The sequence below is a fragment of the Panulirus ornatus genome, chromosome 3 (assembly GCF_036320965.1).
Source record: "Panulirus ornatus isolate Po-2019 chromosome 3, ASM3632096v1, whole genome shotgun sequence".
Classification (NCBI taxonomy): Eukaryota; Metazoa; Arthropoda; class Malacostraca; order Decapoda; family Palinuridae; genus Panulirus; species Panulirus ornatus.
The window spans coordinates 4,077,920-4,105,307 of NC_092226.1; the positions used below are offsets into that span (position 1 = coordinate 4,077,920).

At 41.8% G+C, this 27,388-nt stretch overlaps 1 protein-coding gene across 5 annotated transcripts in view; it reads left to right on the forward strand.

Annotated features, from left to right (window-relative positions):
* LOC139760116 (terminal uridylyltransferase 7-like) overlaps nt 1-27,388 on the forward strand; it is a 303,262-nt gene that overhangs the window by 237,862 nt on the left and 38,012 nt on the right. For all 5 annotated transcript variants that reach the window (XM_071682971.1, XM_071682991.1, XM_071683010.1 and 2 more), the window contains one exon: nt 20,804-20,895. In XM_071682971.1, coding sequence (XP_071539072.1) covers nt 20,804-20,895 — 92 coding nt within the window. The remainder of the gene's footprint in view (nt 1-20,803; nt 20,896-27,388) is intronic.

The following is a 27,388-nucleotide window of genomic DNA, read 5'->3' on the forward strand; positions in this document are numbered from 1 at the left end:
GGGTTGGGCCATTTCTTTCGTCTGTTTCCTTGCGCTACCTCGCAAACGCGGGAGACAGCGACAAAGCACGTCGACCCCGGTATACCAAATCGTTCCAATTTACTCTATTCCTTGCACGCCTCTCACCCTCCTGCATGTTCAGGCCCTGATCACTCAAAATCTTTTTCACTCCTTTCCACCTCCAATTTGGTCTCCCACTTCTCCTTGTTCCCTCCACCTCTGACACATATATCCTCTTTGTCAATCTTTCCTCACTCATTCTCTCCATGTGACCAAACCATTTTAAAACAACCTCTTCTGCTCTCTCAACCACACTCTTTTTATTTCCACACATCTCTTTTACCTTATTATTACTTACTCGATCAAACCACCTCACACCACATATTGTCCTCAAACATCTCATTTCCAGCACATCCACCCTCCTCCTCCTCCCGCACAACTCTATCTATAGCCCACGCCTCGCAACCATATAACATTGTTGGAACCACTATTCCTTCAAACATACCCATTTTTGCTTTTCACGATAACGTTCTCAACTTCGACACATTCTTCAACGCTCCCAGAACTTTCGCCCCCTCCCCCACCCTATGATTCACTTCCACTTCCATGTTTCCATCCGCTACCAAGTCCACTCCCAGATATCTAAAACACCTCTTTTCCTCCAGTTTTTCTCCATTCAAACTTGCCTCACAATTGACTTGTCCCTCAACCCTACTGTACCTAATAACCTTGCTCTTATTCACATTTACTCTCAGCTTTCTTCTTTCACACACTTTACCAAACTCAGTCACCAGCTTCTGCAATTTCTCACCCAAATCAGCCACCAGCGCTGTATCATTAGCAAACAACAAATGACCTCCCAAGCTCTCTCATCCACAACAGACGGCATACTTGCCCCTCTTTCCAAAACTCTTGCATTTACCTCCCTAACAACCTCATCCATAACCAAATTAAACAACCATGGAGACATCACGCACCCCTGCCGCAAACCAACATTCACTGAGAACCAATCACTTTCTTCTCTTCATATATATGTATATTTATTTATTTATTTTTTTTTTTCCATACTATTCGCTATTTCCCGCATTAGCGAGGTAGCATTAAGAACAGAGGACTGAGTCTTTGAGGGAACATCCTTACTTGGCCCCCTTCTCTCTTCCTTCTTTTGGAAAATGAAAAACGAGAGGGGAGGATTTCCAGCCCCCCGCTCCCTTCCCTTTTAGTCGCCTTCTACGACACGCAGGGAATACGTGGGAAGAATTCTTTCTCCCCTATCCCCAGGGATAATTTATTTATTTATTTATGATAGAGTTGATAGAGATGCTCTGTGGAAGGTATTAAGAATATATGGTGTGGGAGGCAAGTTGTTAGAAGCAGTGAAAGGTTTTTATCGAGGATGTAAGGCATGTGTACGTGTAGGAAGAGAGGAAAGTGATTGGTTCTCAGTGAATGTAGGTTTGCGGCAGGGGTGTGTGATGTCTCCATGGTTGTTTAATTTGTTTATGGATGTGGTTGTTAGGGAGGTAAATGCAAGAGTCTTGGAAAGAGGGGCAAGTATGAAGTCTGTTGGGGATGAGAGAGCTTGGGAAGTGAGTCAGTTGTTGTTCGCTGATGATACAGCGCTGGTGGCGGATTCATGTGAGAAACTGCAGAAGCTGGTGACGGAGTTTGGTAAAGTGAGTGATCATATCCGAGTTCAAATTTTCGCACCTTAAAATGTGAAGTCAACATATCCCAAAGAAAAATGTATTGAAAAATCCAACAATTTCTGTTCAGGGCATGCAAGTTTTTCCAGAGAGTTCTAAATATTTAGACAATTTGTTGAGTGCTTTACGAAAACTGGTAAGATGTGTGCAATAAACCTGTGAGAGCCTAAAAGCCTGTTTTAAATTTACTTGCAGAGAATTCTTGATGGACAGATCCTAAGTATATCGATGAGAACCGAGAAGACCAATTGAGTGAAAGATGTGCAAATTTTTCGGCCAAACATGCAGCAGGCAAAGCTGACATTGCAAACAAAATGACCTCCAAGCATCCTCCCCACAACGGATACTGCCTCTTTCCAAAACTCTTGATTTACCTCCCTATGAAACCACCATGAAAATTAACAACCATGGAGAATCAGCACCTGCGGCAACCACATTCACCTGAGAAACATTTTCTTCGTATTGTATATTTGCGTTTTTTTTTTTATTTTATTGGGGATTGGCTATTTCCTGCATTAGCGTGTACATTAGAACAGAACTGGAGCTTCGAGGGAAATCTTACAAAGCACCTAAATATTCCTTCTTTTGAAATGAAAATGTGAGTGGATGGTTCATTGGCCGGTCTTCGACTTTTAGTGACGCTTACGACGCAGGGATTAGGGACAGTGGTTTTCAACCCTTCCCAGGATATTTATATTTTTGTTTGAAGATGTTATAGAATACTTGTGGAAGGTAATGATTGAATATATGGTTGGGATCGGAAGTGTTAGAATAGGTTGAGAAGGTTTCTGTGAAGGTTTAAAGGTGTGGAGCGTGTTGAAGAAGGGAGAAGTGATTGTTTACTCAGGATGTAAGAGTGTTGCGGAGGAGGGAAGTGATGTCTCATGGTTTTTAATTTTTTTGCGATGGGGTGGTTGTTAGGGAGGTTAAATTTGTTAGATTGGAGTAGGGCAAGGTAAAGTACTGTTTGGGGATGAAGTTAAGAGTAAATGTGAATAAGAGCAAGGTTATTAGGTACAGTAGGGTTGAGGGTCAAGTCAATTGGGAGGTGAGTTTTGAATGGAGAAAAACTGGAGGAAGTGAAGTGTTTTAGATATCTGGGAGTGGATCTGTCAGCGGATGGAACCATGGAAGCGGAAGTGGATCATAGGGTGGGGGAGGGGCGAAAATTTTGGGAGCCTTGAAAAATGTGTGGAAGTCGAGAACATTATCCCGGAAAGCAAAAATGGGTATGTTTGAAGGAATAGTGGTTCCAACAATGTTGTATGGTTGCGAGGCGTGGGCTATGGATAGAGTTGTTCGCAGGAGGATGGATGTGCTGGAAATGAGATGTTTGAGGACAATGTGTGGTGTGAGGTGGTTTGATCGAGTAAGTAACGTAAGGGTAAGAGAGATGTGTGGAAATAAAAAGAGCGTGGTTGAGAGAGCAGAAGAGGGTGTTTTGAAATGGTTTGGGCACATGGAGAGAATGAGTGAGGAAAGATTGACCTAGAGGATATATGTGTCGGAGGTGGAGGGAACGAGGAGAAGAGGGAGACCAAATTGGAGGTGGAAAGATGGAGTGAAAAGGATTTTGTGTGATCGGGGCCTGAACATGCAGGAGGGTGAAAGGAGGGCAAGGAATAGAGTGAATTGGATCGAAGTGGTATACAGGGGTTGACGTGCTGTCAGTGGATTGAATCAAGGCATGTGAAGCGTCCGGGGTAAACCATGGAAAGCTGTGTAGGTATGTATATTTGCGTGTGTGGACGTGTGTATGTACATGTGTATGGGGGGGGTTGGGCCATTTCTTTCGTCTGTTTCCTTGCGCTACCTCGCAAACGCGGGAGACAGCGACGAGGTATAAAAAAAAAAAAAAAAAAATATTTATTACAGAGGTATAAGTTTTTTTGAGTATTCCTGGTAAATTATATGGGAGGGTATTGATTGAGAGGGTGAAGGCATGTACAGAGCATGAGATTAGGGAAGAGCAGTGTGGTTTCAGAAGTGGTAGAGGATGTTTGGATCAGGTGTTTGCTTTGAAGAATGTATGTGAGAAATACTTAGAAAAGCAAATGGATTTGTATGTAGTATTTATGGATCTGGAGAAGGCATATGATAGAGTTGATGGAGATGCTCTGTGGAAGGTATTAAGAATGTGTGGTGTGGGAGGCGGGTTGTTGGAAGCGGTGAAGGGTTTTTATCGAGGATGTAAGGCATGTGTACGTGTAGGAAGAGAGGAAAGTGATTGGTTCTCAGTGAATGTAGGTTTGCGGCAGGGGTGTGTGATGTCTCCATGGTTGTTTAATTTGTTTATGGATGGGGTTGTTAGGGAGGTAAATGCAAGAGTTTTGGAAAGAGGGGCAAGTATGAAGTCTGTTGGGGATGAGAGAGCTTGGGAAGTGAGTCAGTTGTTGTTCGCTGATGATACAGTGCTGGTGGCTGATTCATGTGAGAAACTGCAGAAGCTGGTGACTGAGTTTGGTAAAGTGTGTGAAAGAAGAAAGTTAAGAGTAAATGTGAATAAGAGCAAGGTTATTAGGTACGGTAGGGTTGAGGGTCAAGTCAATTGGGAGGTGAGTTTGAATGGAGAAAAACTGGAGGAAGTGAAGTGTTTTAGATATCTGGGAGTGGATCTGGCAGCGGATGGAACCATGGAAGCGGAAGTGGATCATAGGGTGGGGGAGGGGGCGAAAATCCTGGGAGCCTTGAGGAATGTGTGGAAGTCGAGAACATTATCTTGGAAAGCAAAAATGGGTATGTTTGAAGGAATAGTGGTTCCAACAATGTTGTATGGTTGCGAGGCGTGGGCTATGGATAGAGTTGTGCGCAGGAGGATGGGTGTGCTGGAAATGAGATGTTTGAGGACAATGTGTGGTGTGAGGTGGTTTGATCAAGTAAGTAACGTAAGGGTAAGAGAGATGTGTGGAAATAAAAAGAGCGTGGTTGAGAGAGCAGAAGAGGGTGTTTTGAAATGGTTTGGGCACATGGAGAGAATGAGTGAGGAAAGATTGACCAAGAGGATATATGTGTCGGAGGTGGAGGGAACGAGGAGAAGAGGGAGACCAAATTGGAGGTGGAAAGATGGAGTGAAAAAGATTTTGTGTGATCGGGGCCTGAACATGCAGGAGGGTGAAAGGAGGGCAAGGAATAGAGTGAATTGGAGCGATGTGGTATACCGGGGTTGACGTGCTGTCAGTGGATTGAATCGGGGCATGTGAAGCGTCTGGGGTAAACCATGGAAAGCTGTGTAGGTATGTATATTTGCGTGTGTGGACGTATGTATATACATGTGTATGGGGGTGGGTTGGGCCATTTCTTTCGTCTGTTTCCTTGCGCTACCTCGCAAACGCGGGAGACAGCGACAAAGCAAAAAAAAAAAAAAAAAAAAAAAAAATTTATTTATTTATTATAACTGCTGTCTCCAGTGTAAGTGGGGTAGTGCAAGGAAACAGATGAGGAATGGCCCAACCCACCCACATACACTTGCACATACATAAACGCCAACACACGCACATATACATATGTATATATTGCACTATATACATGCATATACATACACAGACATATACATATATATGCATGTACATATTCATACTTGCTGCCTTCATCCATTCCTGTCGCCCAACTGCCACACATGAAATAGCATTCCCTCCCGTCCAGCAAGGTAACACCAGGAACAGACAAAGGCCACATATGTTCACACTCAGTCTCTATCTGTCATGTGTAATGCACCGAAACCATAGCTCCCTTACCACATCCAGGCCCCACAGAACTTTCCATGGTTTACCCCAAATGCTTCACATGCCCTGGTTCAGTCCAGTGACAGTATGTCAACCCTTGTATACCACATCGTTCCAATTCACTCTATTCCTTGCATGTGGTTCACCCTCCTGTATGTTCAGGCCTTGATTGCTCAAAATCTTTTTCACTCCATTCTTCCACCTCCAATTTGGTCTCCTGTTTCTCCTTCCTTCCACCTCTGACACATATATCCTCTTTGTCAATCTTTCCTCACTCATTCTCTCCATGTGACCAAACCATTTCAAAACACCCTCTTCTGCTCTCAACCACACTCTTTTTATTACCACACATCTCTCTTACCCTTTCATTACTTAATCGATCAAACCACCTCACACCACATATTGTCCTCAAATATCTCATTTCCAACACATTCAACTTTCACCCTCCCTCGCACAACGTTATCTATAGTCCATGCCTCGCAACCATATAACATTGTTGGAACCACTACTCCTTCAAACATACCCATTTTTTCTCTCCAGGGTAACGTTCTCACCTTCCATACATTCTTCAATGCTCCCAGAATCTTCACTCTCTCCACCACCCTGTGACTCTCTTCTGCTTCCATGGTTCCTTTCGCTGCTAAGTCCACTCCTAGATATCAGAAGCACTCACTTCCTCTAGTTTTTTCTCCATTTAAACTTCCATCCCAACTAATGTGTCCCTCAACCCTGCTGCATCTAATAACCTAGCTCTTATTCTCATTTTCTATCTTTCTCCTTCACACACTTTCCCAAACTCAGTCATGAACTTCTGCAGTTTCTCACTCAAATCAACCACCAATGCTGTATCATTGGCAAACAACAACTGACTCACTTCCCAGGCCCTCTAATCCCCAACAGACTGCATGCTTGCCTGTCTCTCCAAAACTCTTGCATTTACCTCCCTAACCACCCCATCCATAAAGAAATTGAACAACCATAGGGACATCACCCACCACGGCCGCAGACCGACCTTCATTGGGAACCAATCACTCTCCTCTCTTCCTACTCCTACACAGGCCTTACACCCTTGATGAAAACTACTCACTGCTTCTAGCAGCCTATCTCTCACACCATATACTATTAAGACCTTCCACAAAGCATCTCTAGCATCCATCATATGCATTCTCAAAATCCATAAATGCGACAGACTAATCCATCTGTTTTTCATGGTGTTTCTCACACATTCTTTAAAGCAAACACCTGATCCACACATCCTCTACCACTTCTGAAACCACACTGCTCCTCCTCATTCTGAAACCACACTGCTCCTCCCCAATCTGATGTTCTGTACACCCTCTTGATCACCCTCTTGATCAATACCCTCCCATACAATTTTCAAGGAGCACTCAACAAACTTATGCCTTTGTAGTGTGAACTCTTACCTTCATCTCCTTTGCCTTTGTACATTGGCATTTGCATTTATTGCACCAATCCTCAGGCACTTCACTGTGATCCGTACATACATTGAATATCCTTGCCAACCACTCAGCAAGACAGTCACCCCCTTTCTTAATATTTCAGCTGCAATACCATCTAAACCCGTCGCCTTGCCGGATTTCATCTTCTGCAATGCTTTCACCGTGTCTTTTCTCTCTTCTTGCCTGCTTGTTCCACAGCTCTGTAGCTTTACCAAAACCGGTCTGGTACATCTTCCTGTAGATTGATGAGCCTTTCAAGGCCTTGTCAGCCACTAGGTGGCTACTAGGTTCATGGTGTGGGTGGTGCACCACATGTGCTTTGGCAGGACATATTCAGAATCCTTCGTGGACCTGGCTGAAAATATATTCGTATGAGTGAAAATTAAATACTATACATGACTAGTAAAAGTGAAAGAAATCAAGAAATAATCAGGAACCCCTATTTACCTTCCAATACCTATGCCAGATCATCACCCTTGACAGTGTTCTCATCATTGGTCGACCACACACCTTCTTGCTCTTCCTGGACCTCCTCAGGCAGCTCCCGATCCATTTTGCCAAAGACACTGCACAATGAAACACATTATCATAATTTTTTATTCACTTTTATCAAAGAATGAATAATGTAGACATTGAGAAAAGTAAAGGAATGCCAATAATGAAATTTAAGAAAAAAATCTGCTTACTTTAATACCTTGACGAAGTTGCTGCCATTGTCAGTACTAGTCCTGTAGACCTTTGACTCTGTTGTAAAGTAGAAGTGGACGTTGTACATCTTCGCAAGGATGTTGAAGGTGCGTCGTCCAGTGAGTCGTCTACATGCTAAGACTGACTTCTGCCCGAGGAGAGTTTCCTGGTCAATTCAGTGTCCTGTCATCCGTTTGTATGACATTAAATAAGATGGATTATAGAATACTTTGAATTGATTCAGTTGAAATGTATTCTCTATATATAGTTTTCATTTATGTTTTAAGAGCATTGTAATGAATTAATTAGAATAACTATTTAACTATTTAATTGAAATAACTATTTAACTATTTAACTATTCTTTCTCCCTTATCCCCAGGGATAGGGGAGAAAGAATACTTCCCACGCATTCCTCACGTGTCGTAGAAGGCGACTAAAGGGGACGGGAGCGGGGGGCTAGAAACGCTCCCCTCCTTGTATTTTAACTTTCTAAAAGGGGAAACAGAAGAAGGAGTCACGCGGGGAGTGCTCATCTTCCTCGAAGGCTCAGATTGGGGTGTCTAAATGTGCGTTGATGTAACCAAGATGAGAAAAAAGAAGAGATAGGTAGTTTGTTTGAGGAAAGGAACCTGGATGTTTTGGCTCTGAGTGAAATGAAGCTCAAGGGTAAAGGGAAAGAGGGGTTTGGGAATGTCTTGGGAGTAAAGTCAGGGGTTAGTGAGAGAACAAGAGCAAGGGAAGGAGTAGCACTACTCCTGAAACAGGAGTGCTGGGAGTATGTGATAGAATGTAAGAAAGTAAACTCTAGATTGATATGAGTAAAACTGAAAGTTGATGGTGAGAGAGGGGTGATTATTGGTGCATATGCACCTGGGCATGAGAAGAAAGATCATGAGAGGCAAGTGTTTTGGGAGCAGCTGAATGAGTGTGTTAGTGGTTTTGATGCACGAGACCGGGTTATTGTGGTGGGTGATTTGAATGCAAAGGTGAGTAATGTGGCAGTTGAGGGAATAATTGGTATACATGGGATGTTCAGTGTTGTAAATGGAAATGGTGAAGAGCTTGTAGATTTGTGTGCTGAAAAAGGACTGGTGATTGGGAATACCTGGTTTAAAAAGAGAGATATACATAAGTATACGTATGTAAGTAGGAGAGATGGCCAGAGAGCGTTATTGGATTACGTGTTAATTGATAGGTGCGCGAAGGAGAAACTTTTGGATGTTAATGTGCTGAGAGGTGCAACTGGAGGGATATCTGATCATTATCTTGTGGAGGCGAAGGTGAAGATTTGTAGAGGTTTTCAGAAAAGAAGAGAGAATGTTGGGGTGAAGAGAGTGGTGAGAGTAAGTGAGCTTAGGAAGGAGACATGTGTGAGGAAGTACCAGGAGAGACTGAATACAGAATGGAAAAAGGTGAGAACAAAGGAGGTAAGGGGAGTGCGGGAGGAATGGGATGAATCTAGGGAAGCAGTGATGGCTTGCGCAAAAGATGCTGTGGCATGAGAAGGGTGGGAGGTGGGCAGATTAGAAAGGGTAGTGAGTGGTGGGATGAAGAAGTAAGATTATTAGTGAAAGAGATGAGAGAGGAATTTGGACGATTTTTGCAGGGAAATAATGCAAATGACTGTGGGATGTATAAAAGAATGGCAGGAGGTCAAGAGAAAGGTGCAAGAGGTGAAAAAGAGGGCAAATGAGAGTTGGGGTGAGAGCATCATTAAATTTTAGGGAGAATAAAAAGATGTTTTGGAAGGAGGTAAATAAAGTGCGTAAGACAAGGGAGTGAAGGGGGCAAATGTGGGAGGTGATAGCAAGTAGTGGTGATGTGAGAAGGAGATGGAGTGAGTATTTTGAAGGTTTGTTGAATGTGTTTGAGGATAGAGTGGCAGATATAGGGTGTTTTGGTCGAGGTGGTGTTTAAAGTGAGAGGGTTAGGGAAAATGATTTGGTAAACAGAGAAGAGGTAGTAAAAGCTTTGCGGAAGATGAAAGCCGGCAAGGCAGCGGGTTTGGATGGTATTGCAGGGGAATTTATTAAAAAAGGGGGTGACTGTATTGTTGACTGGTTGGTAAGGTTATTTAATGTATGTATGATTCATAGGTGAGGTGCCTGAGGATTGGCGGAATGCTTGCATAGTGCCATTGTACAAAGGCAAAGGGGATAAGAGTGAGTGCTCAAATTACAGAGGTATACGTTTGTTGAGTTTTCCAGGTAAATTATATGGGAGGGTATTGATTGAGAGGGTGAAGGCATGTACAGAGCATGAGATTGGGGAAGAGCAGTGTGGTTTCAGAAGTGGTAGAGGATGTGTGGATCAGGTGTTTGCTTTGAAGAATGTATGTGAGAAATACTTAGAAAAGCAAATGGATTTGTATGTGGCATTTATGGATCAGGAGAAGGCATATGATAGAGTTGATAGAGATGCTCTGTCGAAGGTATTAAGGATATATGGTGTGGGAGGCAAGTTGTTAGAAGCACTGAAAAGTTTTTATCAAGGATGTAAGGCATGTGTACGTGTGGGAAGAAAGGAAAGTGATTGGTTCTCAGTGAATGTAGGTTTGCGGCAGGGGTGTGTGATGTCTCCATGGTTGTTTAATTTGTTTATGGATGGGGTTGTTAGGGAGGTGAATGCAAGAGTTTTGGAAAGAGGGGCAAGTATGCAGTCTGTTGTGGATGAGAGAGCTTGGGAAGTGAGTCAGTTGTTGTTCGCTGATGATACAGCATTGGTGGCTGATTCATGTGAGAAACTGCAGAAGCTGGTGACTGAGTTTGGTAAAGTGTGTGAAAGAAGAAAGTTGAGAGTAAATGTGAATAAGAGTAAGGTTATTCGGTACAGTAGGGTTGAGGGTCAAGTCAATTGGGAGGTAAGTTTGAATGGAGAAAAACTGGAGGAAGTGAAGTGTTTTAGATATCTGGGAGTGGATTTGGCAGCGGATGGAACCATGGAAGCGGAAGTGAATCATAGGGTGGGGAGGGGGCAAAAATTCTGGGAGCCTTGAAGAATGTGTGGAAGTCAAGAACATTATCTCGGAAAGCAAAAATGGGTATGTTTTAAGGAATAGTGGTTCCAGCAATGTTGTATGGTTGCGAGACGTGGGCTATGGATAGAGTTGTGCGCAGGAGGGTGGATGTGCTGGAAATGAGATGTTTAAGGACAATATGTGGTGTGAGGTGGTTTGATCGAGTAAGTAATAATAGGGTAAGAGAGATGTGTGGTAATAAAAAGAGTGTGGTTGAGAGAGCAGAAAAGGGTATTTTGAAATGGTTTGGTCACATGAACAGAATGAGTGAGGAAAGATTGATTAAGAGGATATATGTGTCAGAGGTGGAGGGAACGAGGAGAAGTGGGAGACCAAATTGGAGGTGGAAAGGTGGAGTGAAAAAGATTTTGAGTGATCGGGGCCTGAACATGCAGGAGGGTGAAAGGCGTGCAAGGAATAGAGTGAATTGGAACGATGTGGTATACCGGGGTCGACGTGCTGTCAATGGATTGAACCAGGGCATGTGAAGCGTGTGGGGTAAACCATGGAAAGTTCTGTGGGGCCTGGATGTGGAAAGGGAGCTGCGGTTTCGGTGCATTATTACATGACAGCTAGAGTCTGAGTGTGAACAAATGGGGCCTTTGTTTTCATTTCCTTGTGCTACCTTGCACACATGAGGGGGGGAGAGGGTTGTTATTCCATGTGTGGCGAGGTGGCGATGGGAATGAATAAAGGCAGACAGTATGAATTTTGTACATGTGTATATATGTCTCTGTGTGTATATATATGTATACATTGAGATGTATAGGTATGTATATTTGCGTGTGTGGACGTGTATGTATATACATGTGTATGTAGGTGGGTTGGGCCATTCTTTCGTTTGTTTCCTTGCGCTACCTCGCTAACGCGGGAGACAGCGACAAAGCAAAAAGAAAAAAAAACTTTATCAGTGTTCTCTTTAATTGAAATAAGAGTAATTTAATTAGAATTTAAGCATTTCAGCATACCTGTGTGCACATGTCCAAATGTCTGATGTAGAAGAGACCCTCTGTACAGAATTGAGAATGTCCCTCAGGTGCTCTTGAAAGTTTAAAAAGTTTAACATGAGATATGTGGCCTTTGTTGTCCTTTTCTAGCGTAGCAATACCCCGCACGCACGCAGGGGGAGAGGGGTGTCACTTGATGTGTGGCGGGGTGGCGGCAGGAATGGATGAAGGCAGCATGTATGAATGTGCACATGTGTATATATATATATCTTTCTTTCTTTCATACTATTCGCCATTTCCCGCATTAGCGAGGTAGCGTTGAGAACAGAGGACTGGGCCCTTGAGGGAACATCCTCACCTGGGCCCCTTCTCTGTTCCCCTTCTCTTTTGGAAAATTAAAAAAAAAGTGAGAGGGCAGGATTTCCAGCCCCCCGCTCCCTCCCCTTCCAGTCGCCCCCCACGACACGCAGGGAACACGCGGGAAGCATTCTCTCTCCCCCACCCCCAGGGATAATATATATATATATATATATATATATACATATATATATATATACATATATATATATATATATATATATATATATATATATATATATATATATATATATATATATATATGAATTGAGCCCACAACTAAGGTTGAAGACCTTACACAAAATACCCATGTAAGGGAGATAATCCATGTATAAATCTGCATATTTGTAGCATGGATTCATGATATATGAAAGGGTATTTGCATTCAACATCCTACTGTGTTGAGGCAAAGAATCCGTAACACGCTCAATTTTTTTTTCCATTAAAAAAATAATAACTACACATTAATTCGCTAATCATGTATCACAAAGCTCATACATTATTTTGAAGTACATCAGGAATATTACCTAGGAAAGAACTATCATTATCTTAACAAATGAGAAAGCCAAAATTCAAAGTATAACACATAATCATTCATCCTTTATACAGCAAAATATTTTATTACTATAAAACTGCCACACAAAATATCAAGACACTTCCCATCCCTACCATAAATATGTCTATTATAAATTTCTTACACACATTGCAAAAAATGCTTTAGTTAAATTTCTCCCTTTTATGCTAAAGTATAGTATGGCCTTTTATATGAATCACTTGAACTTAACTTACATTTAGTATAATTATTCTATATACATGTGTACGAGAGTATGAGTACTCAAGTAAAAATTTGTAGCTAAATATACAGCTGAAGATTTTCATTCATTATGAAGGGAAAATACATGAAAATGTGCTTGACAGTATCATGTGCTCTACGATGAACTACCCAGTCACATGCTTTATATCTGATGCCAGTTCCTTTCAGGAACACTCTCTCTCTCTCTCCCTCCCCCCCCTCTCTCTCTCCCTCCCCCCCCTCTCTCTCTCTCTCTCTCTCTCTCTCTCTCTCTCTCGAGAGAGAGAGAGAGAGAGAGAGAGAGAGAGAGAGAGGTTCACAGACCTTAAGAAGGAATGTTAAAATGGTTTGGATATAGAGAAGTGAAGCGAGGAGAGACTAACTTAAAGGGTATATACATTAGAAGTTATGGAGATTGGGTTGACCGGGTAGAAGTTGGAAGTATGGAGTGGAAAATCCTTCATGTTATCAGGGCTTGAATATAAAGGAAGGTGAGAGGCATGCATGGGAAAAAATAAATTGAAGCGTTGGGGTACAGAGGCTGACGTAGTGTCAATGGTCTTAACCAGGGGATGTCAAGCTGTTTGGGTAAACCAGAGAGGTCTGCGGGGTTGGCTGTGGATAAGAAGCTCTAGTTTCATTGCATTATACATGACAGCTAGTGTGGGACGAGAGCAAATGAGGCAATTCTTCACCTGTTAGTGTTGCATATATATATATATATACTTTATTTTTTTTTTTTTTTTTTTTTTTTTTTTTTTTTTTTTTTTAATACTTTGTCGCTGTCTCCCGCGTTTGTTGAGGTAGCGCAAGGAAACAGACGAAAGAAATGGCCCAACCCCCCCCCCATACACATGTATATACTTACGTCCACACACGCAAATATACATACCTACACAGCTTTCCATGGTTTACCCCAGACGCTTCACATGCCTTGATTCAATCCACTGACAGCACGTCAGCCCCGGTATACCACATCGCTCCAATTCACTCTATTCCTTGCCCTCCTTTCACCCTCCTGCATGTTCAGGCCCCGATCACACAAAATCTTTTTCACTCCATCTTTCCACCTCCAATTTGGTCTCCCTCTTCTCCTTGTTCCCTCCACCTCCGACACATATATCCTCTTGGTCAATCTTTCCTCACTCATCCTCTCCATGTTCCCAAACCACTTCAAAACACCCTCTTCTGCTCTCTCAACCACGCTCTTTTTATTTCCACACATCTCTCTTACCCTTACGTTACTCACTCGATCAAACCACCTCACACCACACATTGTCCTCAAACATCTCATTTCCAGCACATCCATCCTCCTGCGCACAACTCTATCCATAGCCCACGCCTCGCAACCATACAACATTGTTGGAACCACTATTCCTTCAAACATACCCATTTTAGCTTTCCGAGATAATGTTCTCGACTTCCACACATTCTTCAAGGCCCCCAGAATTTTCGCCCCCTCCCCCACCCTATGATCCACTTCCGCTTCCATGGTTCCATCCGCTGCCAGATCCACTCCCAGATATCTAAAACACTTCACTTCCTCCAGTTTTTCTCCATTCAAACTCACCTCCCAATTGACTTGACCCTCAACCCCACTGTACCTCATAACCTTGCTCTTATTCACATTCACTCCCAACTTTCTTCCTCCACACACCCCACCAAACTCAGTCACCAGCCCCTGCAGCCTCTCACTTTATATATATATATATACTTTATCGAAAGCCTTTTGAAAATCTAAATATAGTATGCCAGATTATCCCTGGGGATAGGGGAGAAAGAATACTTCCCACGTATTCCCTGCGTGTCGTAGAAGGCGACTAAAAGGGGAGGGAGCGGGTGGCTGGAAATCCTCCCCTGTCGTTTTTTTTTTTAATTTTCCAAAAGAAGGTACAGAGAAGGGGGCCAGGTGAGGATATTCCCTCTAAGGCCCAGTCCTCTGTTCTTAACGCTACCTCGCTGATGCGGGAAATGGCGAATAGTATGAAAGAAAGATATATATATATATATATATATATATATATATATATATATATATATATATATATATATATATATATATATATATATATGTGCGGTTTCAGAAGTGGTAGAGGATGTGTGGATCAGGTGTTTGCTTTGAAGAATGTATGTGAGAAATACTTAGAAAAGCAAAGGGATTTGTATGTAGCATTTATGGATCTGGAGAAGGCATATGATAGAGTTGATAGAGATGCTCTGTGGAAGGTATTAAGAATATATGGTGTGGGAGGCAAGTTGTTAGAAGCAGTGAAAAGTTTTTATCGAGGATGTAAGGCATGTGTACGTGTAGGAAGAGAGGAAAGTGATTGGTTCTCAGTGAATGTAGGTTTGCGGCAGGGGTGTGTGATGTCTCCATGGTTGTTTAATTTGTTTATGGATGGGGTTGTAAAGGAGGTAAATGCAAGAGTCCTGGAAAGAGGGGCAAGTATGAAGTCTGTTGGGGATGAGAGAGCTTGGGAAGTGAGTCAATTGTTGTTCGCTGATGATACAGCGCTGGTGGCTGATTCATGTGAGAAACTGCAGAAGCTGGTGACTGAGTTTGGTAAAGTGTGTGGAAGAAGAAAGTTGAGAGTAAATGTGAATAAGAGCAAGGTTATTAGGTACAGTAGGGTTGAGGGTCAAGTCAATTGGGAGGTGAGTTTGAATGGAGAAAAACTGGAGGAAGTGAAGTGTTTTAGATATCTGGGAGTGGATCTGTCAGCGGATGGAACCATGGAAGCGGAAGTGGATCATAGGGTGGGGGAGGGGGCGAAAATTTTGGGAGCCTTGAAAAATGTGTGGAAGTCGAGAACATTATCTCGGAAAGCAAAAATGGGTATGTTTGAGGGAATAGTGGTACCAACAATGCTGTATGGTTGCGAGGCGTGGGCTATGGATAGAGATGTGCGCAGGAGGATGGATGTGCTGGAAATGAGATGTTTGAGGACAATGTGTGGTGTGAGGTGGTTTGAGCGAGTAAGTAACGTAAGGGTAAGAGAGATGTGTGGAAATAAAAAGAGCGTGGTTGAGAGAGCAGAAGAGGGTGTTTTGAAATGGTTTGGGCACATGGAGAGAATGAGTGAGGAGAGATTGACCAAGAGGATATATGTGTCGGAGGTGGAGGGAACGAGGAGAAGAGGGAGACCAAATTGGAGGTGGAAAGATGGAGTGAAAAAGATTTTGTGTGATCGGGGCCTGAACATGCAGGAGGGTGAAAGGAGGGCAAGAAATAGAGTGAATTGGAGTCATGTGGTATACAGGGGTTGACGTGCTGTCAGTGGATTGAAGCAAGGCATGTGAAGCGTCTGGGGTAAACCATGGAAAGCTGTGTAGGTATGTATATTTGCGTGTGTGGACGTGTGTATGTACATGTGTATGGGGGGGGGGGGGGGCCATTTCTTTCGTCTGTTTCCTTGCGCTACCTCGCAAACGCGGGAGACAGCGACAAAGTATAAAAAAAAAAAAAAAAAAAAAATGTGTGTGTCTGTGTATGTATATGTATGTATGCGTTGAAATGTCTCGGTATGTATATGTGTGTGTGCATGGGCGTTTATGTATATACATGTATATGTGGGTGAGTTGGGCTATTCTTTCGTCTGTTTCCTTGAGCTACCTCGCTAATGTGGGAGACAGCGACAAAGTATGATAATAACAATAATAGTAATAATGTAAAACTAGTGTTTTCTGATGTATAAAGATATATAAAACTAGTGTTTTCCGATATATATTTATTTGTCACTTGAAACTTATATTTAGCTTCAGGAACTAGAATGTGCATTTGCAAATGACTGTATCAGTATGGTCAGTGTGACCCTGAATCTCCGTGCCTGCGAAGGTTAAGTAGCCAAAACAAACATTCCTGTCTTTGATACGCCTGGTAAGTGTCCACAGAAACATTTCGTGTTGACCAGGAACACAGGCGTTGATAAAGTCCTTCCATGAATCAGAGTCAACGATGTTGAGTGGCAACATGTCCACAAAGAATGTGATTGATTATAAAGAAATACAAATTTAGTATGTTTCATCATAATTGATTGACATAAAGACTTTTCGACAAAGTTGAAAGGGCTTTAATTAAATTTACTGACCTCTTCAAAGAGAACCTTAGTAACTGTCCTAGACAGTCCATTCATAGTCTCCTGTTTAGTAGGCTCAACCATGATCCTGTGCCTCTTGTCGCCGAGGCACTCCAGACAGTTGCTTGGCCACTTCATATTCTGGGTCACCTGCTTGTCCTTGGTTCTGGATGTGAGAGTGGTGTGTGGAGACATGTCATTTGAGGTTGTTTTGGCTCTTGTTGCTTCTTGAGAGTAAGTTCTTGTTCAGCAGACACAGCAGGCGCTTGTATTCCAGGTTCTGTTCACCCTTGTGGCCCCATGTATTCAAAATATTTGTCCTGGTACAGCCAAGGGTTACTGGATTCAGATTTTCTGCTAGGAGCTCCAGATGCTTTACTTGAGGTTGAAGCATTGACAACAGTAGATTCTCCTTTGCATTCAGCTCCAGTCAGTCCCTTTCTGAGTCTTCTTGATGAAACGAGATATCATCTTTCTCCAAATAATCTGTAGTCACATCAAAATCATTCAAAAAGTCACTTTATGAAAGGTTATACTTAAAGTAAGTCTATTACTGTGAAAACCTGAAAAGAGACAAAAAGAAAGTAGAATAATAGTGACCGAAGAATGTTAGGCTGTCCCAAATTGATTAGAAATAGACTATCGGTCCCCATTCCGGTCCTAACTGGGGAAATAGACCAACTTTCTTGATCACGGTCCTCATAATGGACTGAGCTCTAGGAATTTGGTCCTTTTGGAACTTGGTCTTGCCCACGTTTGCCTGTGCAGCAGAAACATGGAGGTGGAATGAGTTAGAGAGGTCAAGAATCCAGGCTGTGGAAGTGAGATGTTTGAGAGGAGCATGTGGTATGACTAGATGGAATGAAAAAAAGAAATAAAGGGGTTTAAGAGATTTGGTATGGTAGGGGATGCAAAGGGAATGAATTGCGAAATGGTAGAGTGGGAGAAATGTAATACTTTACGATGTATGGGCATGTGTAATGAATGCAAAACAGGGAGTTTACAAAAGGGTGCGCATGATATTTTGATGAAAGGGGATGGTGTGAAAGACAAGTGTAGCGTATGATAGTATGATGAAAGGGTTTGTGTGAGAGGAAGACCACCTGTGATATTGGGAAATAGAGTGTAACAGTACTGGAGGGGTAGAAATGGAGGAAGAATGCATGAATTGGTATATACAAGGGAGGTATGTATGGAAAGGGTTGTGTGGAGAAGCTTTTGCTTTGGCCATCCCCTTGATGGGAGTTCCCTGTGGGAATAGGTATCAGAGACATAGTTAGATTGATAGATGATGGATTTCTTTACACCATGGAACAGAGAAATTATTTGAAGGTGTATTTGCCCAGTTGCTTATGTAGAAGCTCTTTGTCAACAGTTATATTCAAAATCCATAGATAAAAAGAAATACACTCTAAATGGCTTGGGTTAGTGTCAGATCCTTACAGCCATCAAGTGTATAACAAGAGTAGATGAATTCATGTGTGAATGGTTTTCATTGAATAAATTCAACCAGATGTGTAGAGCATGGGTTCTTAACCTGTGATCCATGGACCACTGATTGTTTCTAGCTTATTTTCCAGTGGTACAAACAAGGATGAAAATAAATCAAACATATAATGCAACATTTTTTTTCATTCATTTCTGTGAATCTCTCATGAAAAAATATACTGACTCTGGTAGCAGAGAAGCAGTGTCAGGTCTCTCATTAACTGAGTAATTAAGATAAGAATATTGCACAGATTGATAATTTACACATTTGATTTTCACTGCACTGATTCAGACAGTTCTTACATTTGATGTTCTCACTGAAGGAACAGATGGATGTGCCAAGTGAGGATTTTTCCTCTAAGGATCAGTTGTCTGTTCTTGACGCTACTTTGCTAACACAATAAATGGCAAGTATGTATGAAAAAAGTTTGATCGCTGTTACAAATCATCATAAGTTCAATAGTTACTGAATAATATGCATTGATTCGTTTTTACTTATTTTACCATCAGCACTATATCTTGTAAAGTTTGGGTAGCTATTATTTGTCCTTGATTGTGAATTCAGACTCAATATATTATTGGATACATACTGAAGGTGGTCTGCAAAAGTGGCAGGTGTCTTTCAGTAGTCCACATCAAGTACAGGTTAAGAACCTCTGGTCTGGAACAAATATAGTTAGAATGTCTTTATTAGAGCTGACTTGTCTTTGTATGCAAGATTTTTTGTTAGTTTTAAAATCCAATATCACATGAGGATATTGTTTTATATGCAGAAGTTGTTTGTGCTACCAAAGCTGCAAGTATTGAAGAAAAATTTTTTTTTTTTTTTTTTGCTTTGTCGCTGTCTCCCGCGTTTGCGAGGTAGCGCAAGGAAACAGACGAAAGAAATGGCCCAACCCACCCCCATACACATGTATATACATACGTCCACACACGCAAATATACATACCTACACAGCTTTCCATGGTTTACCACAGACGCTTCACATGCCTTGATTCAACCCACTGACAGCATGTCAACCCCGGTATACCACATCGCTGCAATTCACTCTATTCCTTGCCCTCCTTTCACCCTCCTGCATGTTCAGGCCCCGATCACACAAAATCTTTTTCACTCCATCTTTCCACCTCCAATTTGGTCTCCCTCTTCTCCTCGTTCCCTCCACCTCCGACACATATATCCTCTTGGTCAATCTTTCCTCACTCATTCTCTCCATGTGCCCAAACCATTTCAAAATACCCTCTTCTGCTCTCTCAACCACGCTCTTTTTATTTCCACACATCTCTCTTACCCTTACGTAAGTAACGAAGAAAAATTAGTTTGGTATTTATTTTCTTAGCCCAGTAAGATAGTCATACTTTCATCATTTCTAATGCTTTATTTCATATAATGCAAACATATAATAAAGTCTTAAAACACTGTAATTTATTCTTTTTTGGTTGTTGTTTGATCATAACTTATATTTTTTCTGGATAGAGATACTTTATATGTACCCAGGTATATGTTTGGAGATTTTGCTCATTTTCACTATTTAGAATGTTAGATCTAGTTGATTATAGGTCATCCATTAAGATTACCCCTGTTGTGGTTTAGGTTAATATTTCTTTTTTGTTGTAAAGATTGAAATACCATATTTTTGATATTTATTTATTTATTTATTTATTTATTATACATTGTCGCTGTCTCCTGCATTAGCGAGGTAGTGCAAAGAAACAGAAGAAAGAATGGCCCAACCCACCCACATACACATGTATATACATACACGTCCACACACGCACATATACATACCTATACATCTCAACGTATACATATATATACACACATGTACATAATTCATACTGTCTACCCTTATTCCCATCACCACCCTGCCATACGTGAAATGACAACCCCATCCCCCTGCATGTGTGTGAGGTAGCACTAGGAAAAGACAACAAAGGCCACATTCATTCGCACTCAGTCTCTAGCTGTCATGTATAATGCACCGAAACCACAGCTCCCTTTCCACATCCAGGCCCCACAAAACTTTCCATGGTTTACCCCAGACGCTTCACATGCCCTGGTTCAATCCATTGACAGCACGTCGACCTTGTTATACCGCATCGCTCCAAATCACTTTATTCCTTGCATGCCTTTCACCCTCCTGCATGTTCAGGCCCCGATCACTCAAAATCTTTATCACTCCATCTTTCCACCTCCAATTTGGTCTCCCACTTCTCCTCATTCCCTCCACCTCTGACTCATATATCCTCTTTGTCAATCTTTCCTCACTCATTCTCTCCATGTGACCAAACCATTTCAGAACACCCTCTTCTGCTCTTTCAACCACACTCTTTTTATTACCACACATCTCTCTTACCCTTTCATTACTTACTCGGTCAAATCTCACACCACATATTGTCCTCAAACATCTCATTTCCAAATTTTTGAATGACCCAAAATATTGTATTAACAGAAAACTATTTTTTTCACCTCTTTCTAAAATGAAGTGAAAGTGATGTGCATAGATTTCATTTATGCTTGTGGCCAATATTGTTTTCTTTTTCTGTTTCAGTGAATACCTTCATTATGAAAGCTTTCATCCGGGGAAGGGAAATTTTTGGCACTGCAGTATCAGGGACCCCTCTTGGGTACAGGAATTTAGTGGTAAGTAGCTTAAAGTAACTAAAACATGAATCATGTTTAGTGGTTACCTACTTGAACTCCACCCCATTTTTTTTACTTTATAGATCAGTGAATTTAGAGGTAAAAAGGTGGATGTGAGTTAACATTATACATTGATCTTATGCTTAAAGGGTGTATGTGGTGAAAATTTGCATGTAAATTTTTATTTGGAGTTTAAAAATTCAATCTTTTCTTTGTTTAGTTTATTACTTTTATATATGTATTTTTCTTTGAAGATGGCATAAGTTTCTTTTTCAAGATAGGGTGGGTATTAGACATTGAAATTTGTGTGTTATGTCACAAATGTGACTCATGACAACCACTTAGGCAATGCTATGTGGATACTGTATGCAGTTGGTCATATATCTTAAATGTTGGCTACCATATGGGATTTTTTTCTAGCTATAAAACATGTCCAGCAATTGATCTGAAGGAATTAATAACTTAGTTGAAGATCCTTTGACTGAACTGGAAAGTGAGGAAGACAACTATGGAGCATTAGATTTGTTAGCTGGTGCCCCATGTCAAGACAAACTTTTGGCTGCTTGGGAAGCTGGGTGTGGCCAAGAACAATTTGAAAAGGAGCCAGATGGAATGCCTCACAAACTTTGGAAAGCTGTGTTGAAATGACAGGAAGGGCTCAGTGGTAAGATCTTGATTTTATGAAAACAGTTCAGGATGCAAATGATTCTTGGTAAAGAAAGGAAACATCCCATGCCCTCAAACTGTAGGCCTACTTGTCCTTCTCCATGCATTGCTCAGCTCACTTAGCCAGCAGGAAGGGACAGACTAGAATTTTATGGAATTGGTGTATTTATGGATCTGGAGTAGGCATATAGAGTTGATAGAGATACTTTGTGGAAGGTCTTAAGAGTATATGGTGTAGGGGATAGGCTGCTGGAAGCAGTGAAAAGTTTTTACGAAAGATGTAAGGCATCTTTACAAATAGGAGGAGAGGAGAGTGATTGGTTCCCAGTGAAGGTCAGTCCGTGGCAGGGGTGTGCGATGTCCCCATGGTTGTCTAATTTGTTTGTGGATGGGGTGGTTAGGGAGGTAAATTCGAGAGTTTTGGAGAGAGGGGCGAATATGCAGTCTGTTGGGGATGAGAAGGCCTTGGAAGTGGGTCAGTTGTTGTTTGCTGATGATACAGCTCTGGTGGCTGATTTGAGTGAGAAACTGCAGAAGTTGGTGACTGAGTTTGGAAAAGTGTGTGAAAGGAGAAAATTGAGTGTAAATGTGAATAAGAACAAGGTTTTTAGGTTCAGTAGGGTTGAGGGTCAGTTTAATTGGGATGTAAGTTTAAATGGAGGAAAATTGGAGGAAGTGAAATGTTGTAGATATCTGGGAGTGGACTTGGCAGGGGATGGAACCATGGAAGCGGAAGTGAGTTGTGGTGGTGGTGGTTGGGGGGTGAAGAACATGGGGAAGGAGAGAATGTTATCTTGGAGAGCAAAAATGGGTGTTTGAAGGAATAGTAGTTCCAATAAAGTTATATAATTTTGAGGTATGGGCTATTGATAGGGTTGTACAGAGGGTGAATGCGTTGGAAATGTTTAAGGACAATATGTGGTGTGAGGTGGTTTGATCGAGTAGGTAATGAAAGGGTAAGAGAGATGTGTGGAAATAAAAAGAGTGTGGTTGAGAGAGCAGAAGAGGGTGTGTTGAAATGGTTTAGACATATGAAGAGAACGAGTGAGGAAAGATTGCGTAAGAGGATAAATGTGTTAGAGGTGGAGAGAACAGTGAGAAGTGGGAAACCAAATTAGAGGTGGAAGGATGGAGTGAAAAAGATTTTGAGCAGTTGGGGCCCAAACATACAGGAGGGTGAAGGGTGTACAAGGAATTGAGTGAATTAGAACATGCTGTCAATAGACTGATCCAGGGCATGTGAAACGTATGGGGTAAACCATGAAAAGGTCTATGGGGCCTGGATGTAGAGAGGGAGCTATGGTTTCGGTGCATTACACATGACAGCTGGAGACTGAGTGTGAACAAGTGCGGCCTTTTTTTTTCTGTTTTTTCTGGTGCTACCTTGCTGAAGCAGGGGGTAGCGATGCTGTTTCCTGTGATGTGGGTTAGCGCCAGAAATTGATAAAGGCAAGCAAGTATGATTATGTATATGTCTGTGTATGGGTATGTGTATGTATGTATATGCGCGTATATGGGCATTTAAGTATATAAATGTGTATACAAGTGGATGGGCCATTCTTCGCTTGTTTCCTGGGGCTACCTAGTCGATGCGGGAAACAGCGATTATGTATGATAAATAGATAAATGATATATTTATGTATATGAGTGGATGGGCCATTCTTCCTCTGTTTCCTGGCACTATCCTGCTGACATGGGAATTAATGATCAAGTATAATAGATAAAATTATGGTGCATTGAAATATGTAGCCTCGTTGTCAACTTTTTAGAAATTATTTTTCAGGCTTTATGAAATTACTTGCCTCATGACACTTGAGCTAAAAGCAAAACAGTGGATAACAAATTTGTTTTTTTACATTTTCCAGAATTTTATATGGCAGTGGACAAAATTTTTGTTCTTGATGCTCTTAAAAATTCCCATTAGATACTTATTACTGACCATAATAAGTCAGATTGCAGTTTCTCAGCAGCTCTTTAAATTCGTGTACAAGAGAAACATAAGTAGTTGAAATCTTGCATTGCAGGTTTCGATAATGACTTCCATAACAGAATATGTACAGATTGAAATAGCTGTTGAAGAACAGAATGTTAGTTGAGGATCTAGACTGGTCATGTTGTTTTTATTATCAATTTATTATACATGATCATCGGTTCCCACATTGGTGAGGTAGCACCAGGAAACAGATGAAGAAAGACCCATCCACTCACATACAAATATATATACATTAACACACATACATGTACATATATATATATTTATTTATTTATTTTGCTTTGTCGCTGTCTCATGTGTTAGAGAGGTAGCGCAAGGAAACAGACGAAAGAAATGGCCCAACCCACCCACATACACGTATATACATACACGTCCACACACGCACATATACATATATATACACACACAGACATATACATATATACACATGTACATAATTCATACGGCCTGTCTTTATTCATTCCCATCGCCACCCTGCCACACATGAAATAACAACCCCCTCCTCCCTCATGTGTGCGAGGTAGAGCTAGCAAAAGACAACAAAGGCCACATTCGTTCACACTCAGTCTCTAGCTGTCCTGTAATAATGCACCGAAACCACAGCTCCCTTTCCACATCCAGGCCCGGCAGAACTTTCCATGGTTTACCCGACGCTTCACATGCCCTGGTTCAATCCATTGACAGCACGTCGACCCTGGTATACCACATTGTTCCAATTCGCTCTATTCCTTGCACGTCTTTCACTCTCCTGCATGTTCAGGCCCCGATCACTCAAAATCCTTTTCACTCCATCTTTCCACCTCCAGTTTGGTCTCCCACTTCTCCTTGTTCCCTCCACCTCTGACACATATATCCTCTTTGTCAATCTTTCCTCGCTCATTCTCTCCATGTGACCAAACCATTTCAAAACACCCTCTTCTGCTCTCTCAACCACACTCTTTTTATTACCACACATCTCTCTTACCCTATTATTACTTACTCAATCAAACCACCTCACACCACATATTGTCCTCAAACATCTCATTTCCAGCACATCCACCCTCCTGCGCACAACTCTATCCATAGCCCACGCCTCGCAACTATATAACATTGTTGGCACCACTATTCCTTCAAACATACCCATTGTTGCTTTCTGAGATAATGTTCTCGACTTCCAAACATTTCTCAACGCTCTCAGAACTTTCGCCCCCTCCCCCACCCTATGACTCACTTCTGCTTCCATGGTTCCATCTGCTGCCAAATCCACTCCTAGATATCTAAAACACTTCACTTCCTCCAGTTTTTCTCAATTCAAACTTACCTTCCAATTCACTTATCCCTCAACCCTACTGTACCTAATAACTTGCTGTTATTCACATTTACTCTCAGCTTTCTTCTTTCACACACTTTACCAAACTCAGTCACCAGCTTCTGCAGTTTCTCACCTGAATCAGCTGCCAGAGCTGTATCATCAGCGAACAACAACTGACTCACTTCCCAAGCTCTCTCATCCACAAGAGACTGCATACTTGCCCCTCTCTCCAAAACTCTTGCATTCACCTCCCTAACAACCCAATCCATAAACAAATTAAACAACCATGGAGACATTACACACCCCTGCCACAAACCTACATTCACTGAGAACCAATCACTTTCCTCTCTTCCTACACATACACATGCCTTACATCCTTGATAAAAACTTTTCACTGCTTCTAACAACTTACCTCCCACACCATATATTCTTAATACCTTCCACAGAGCATCTCTATCAACTCTATCATATGCCTTTTCCAGATCCATAAATGCTACATACAAATCCATTTGCTTTTAAATATTTCTCGCATACATTCTTCAAAGCAAGCACCTGTTCCACACATCCTCTACCACCTCTGAAACCACACTGCTCTTACCCAATCTGATGCTTTGTACATGCCTTCACCCTCTCAATCAATACCCTCCCATATAAATTCCCAGGAATACTCAACAAACTTATACCTCTGTGTAATTTGAGCACTCAGTTTTATCCCTGTTGCCTTTGTACAGTGGTACTATGCAAGCATTCCGCCAATCCTCAGGCACCTCACCATGAATCATACATACATTGAATAACCTTACCAACCAGTCAATAATACAGTCACCCCCTTTTTTGATAAATTCTACTGCAATACCATCCAAACCCGTTGCCTTGCTGGCTTTCATCTTCTGCAAAGCTTTTATTACCTCTTCTCTGTTTACCAAATCATTTTCCCTAAGCCTCTAACTTTGCACACCACCTCAAGCAAAACACCCTATATATGGCACTCTATCATCAAACACATTCAACAAACCTTCAAAATACTCACTCCATCTTCTCACATTACCACTACTTGTTATCACCTCCCCATTAGCCCCCTTCAGTGAAGTTCCCATTTGTTCCCTTGTCTTACACACTTTATTTACCTCCTTCGAAAACATCTTTTTACTTTCCCTAAAATTTAATGATACTCTCTCACCCCAACTCTCATTTGCCTTTTTTTTTCACCTCTTGCACCTTTCTCTTGACCTCCTGCCTATTTTTATTTTTATTTTTTTATTTTACTTTGTTGCTGTCTCCTGCGTGAGTGAGGTACCGCAAGGAAACAGACGAAAGAATGGCCCAACCCATGCACATACACATGCATATACGTCCACACATGCACATATACATACCTATACATTTCAACGTATATACATACACAGACATATACATATATACACATGTACATAATTCATACTTCCTGCCTTTATTCATTCCCGTTGCCATCCCGGCACACATGATATGACATCCCCCTCCCTCCTGCACGTGTGCGAGGTAGTGCTAGGAAAAGACAACAAAGGCCACGTTCGTCTGCACTCAGTCTCTAGGTGTCACGTATAATGCACCAAAACCACAGCTTCCTTTAAGCATCCAGGCCCCGCAAAACTTTCCATGATTTACCCCAGACGCTTCACATGCCCTGGTTCAATCCAGTGACAGCACGTCGACCCCGGCATACCACATCGTTCCAACTCACTCTATTCCTTGCACGCCTTTCACCCTCCTGAATGTTCAGGCCCCTATCGCTCAAAATCTTTTTCACTCCATCCTTCCACCGCCAGTTTGGTCTCCCACTTCTCCTCGTTCCCTTCACCTCTGACAAATGTATCCTCTTTGTCAATCTTTCCTCACTCCTTTTCTCCATGTGACCCAACCATTTCTGTACACCCTCTTCTGCTCTCTCAACCACACTCATATTATTGCCACACATCTCTCTTACCCTATTATTACTTACTAGATCAAACCACCTCACACCACATATTGTCCTCATACATCTCATTTCCAACACAACCACCCTCCTCCACACAACCGTATCTATTGCCCATGCCTCGCATCCATATAACATTGTTGGAACCACTATTCCTTCAAACATGCCCATTTTTGCTTTCCGAGATAATGTTCTTGCCTTCCACACATTCTTCAATGAACTTTCGCCCACTCCCCTTCCCTGTGACTCACTCACGCTTCCATTTTTCCATCTGCTGCCAAATCCATATATAAATATGTGTTGAATGTGTTTGATGACAGAGTGGCAGATATAGGGTGTCTTGGTCGAGGTGGTGTGCATAGTGAGAGGGTTTGGGAAAATGATTTGGTAAACAGAGAAGAGGTAGTAAAAGCTTTGCGGAAGATGAAAGCCGGCAAGGCAGCGGGTATGGATTGTATTGCAGTGGAATTTATAAAAAAAAGGGGGGTGACTGTGTTGTTGACTGGTTGGTAAGGTTATTTAATGAATGCATGATTCATGGTGAGGTGCCTGAGGATTGGCAGAATGCTTGCATAGTGCCATTGTACAAAGG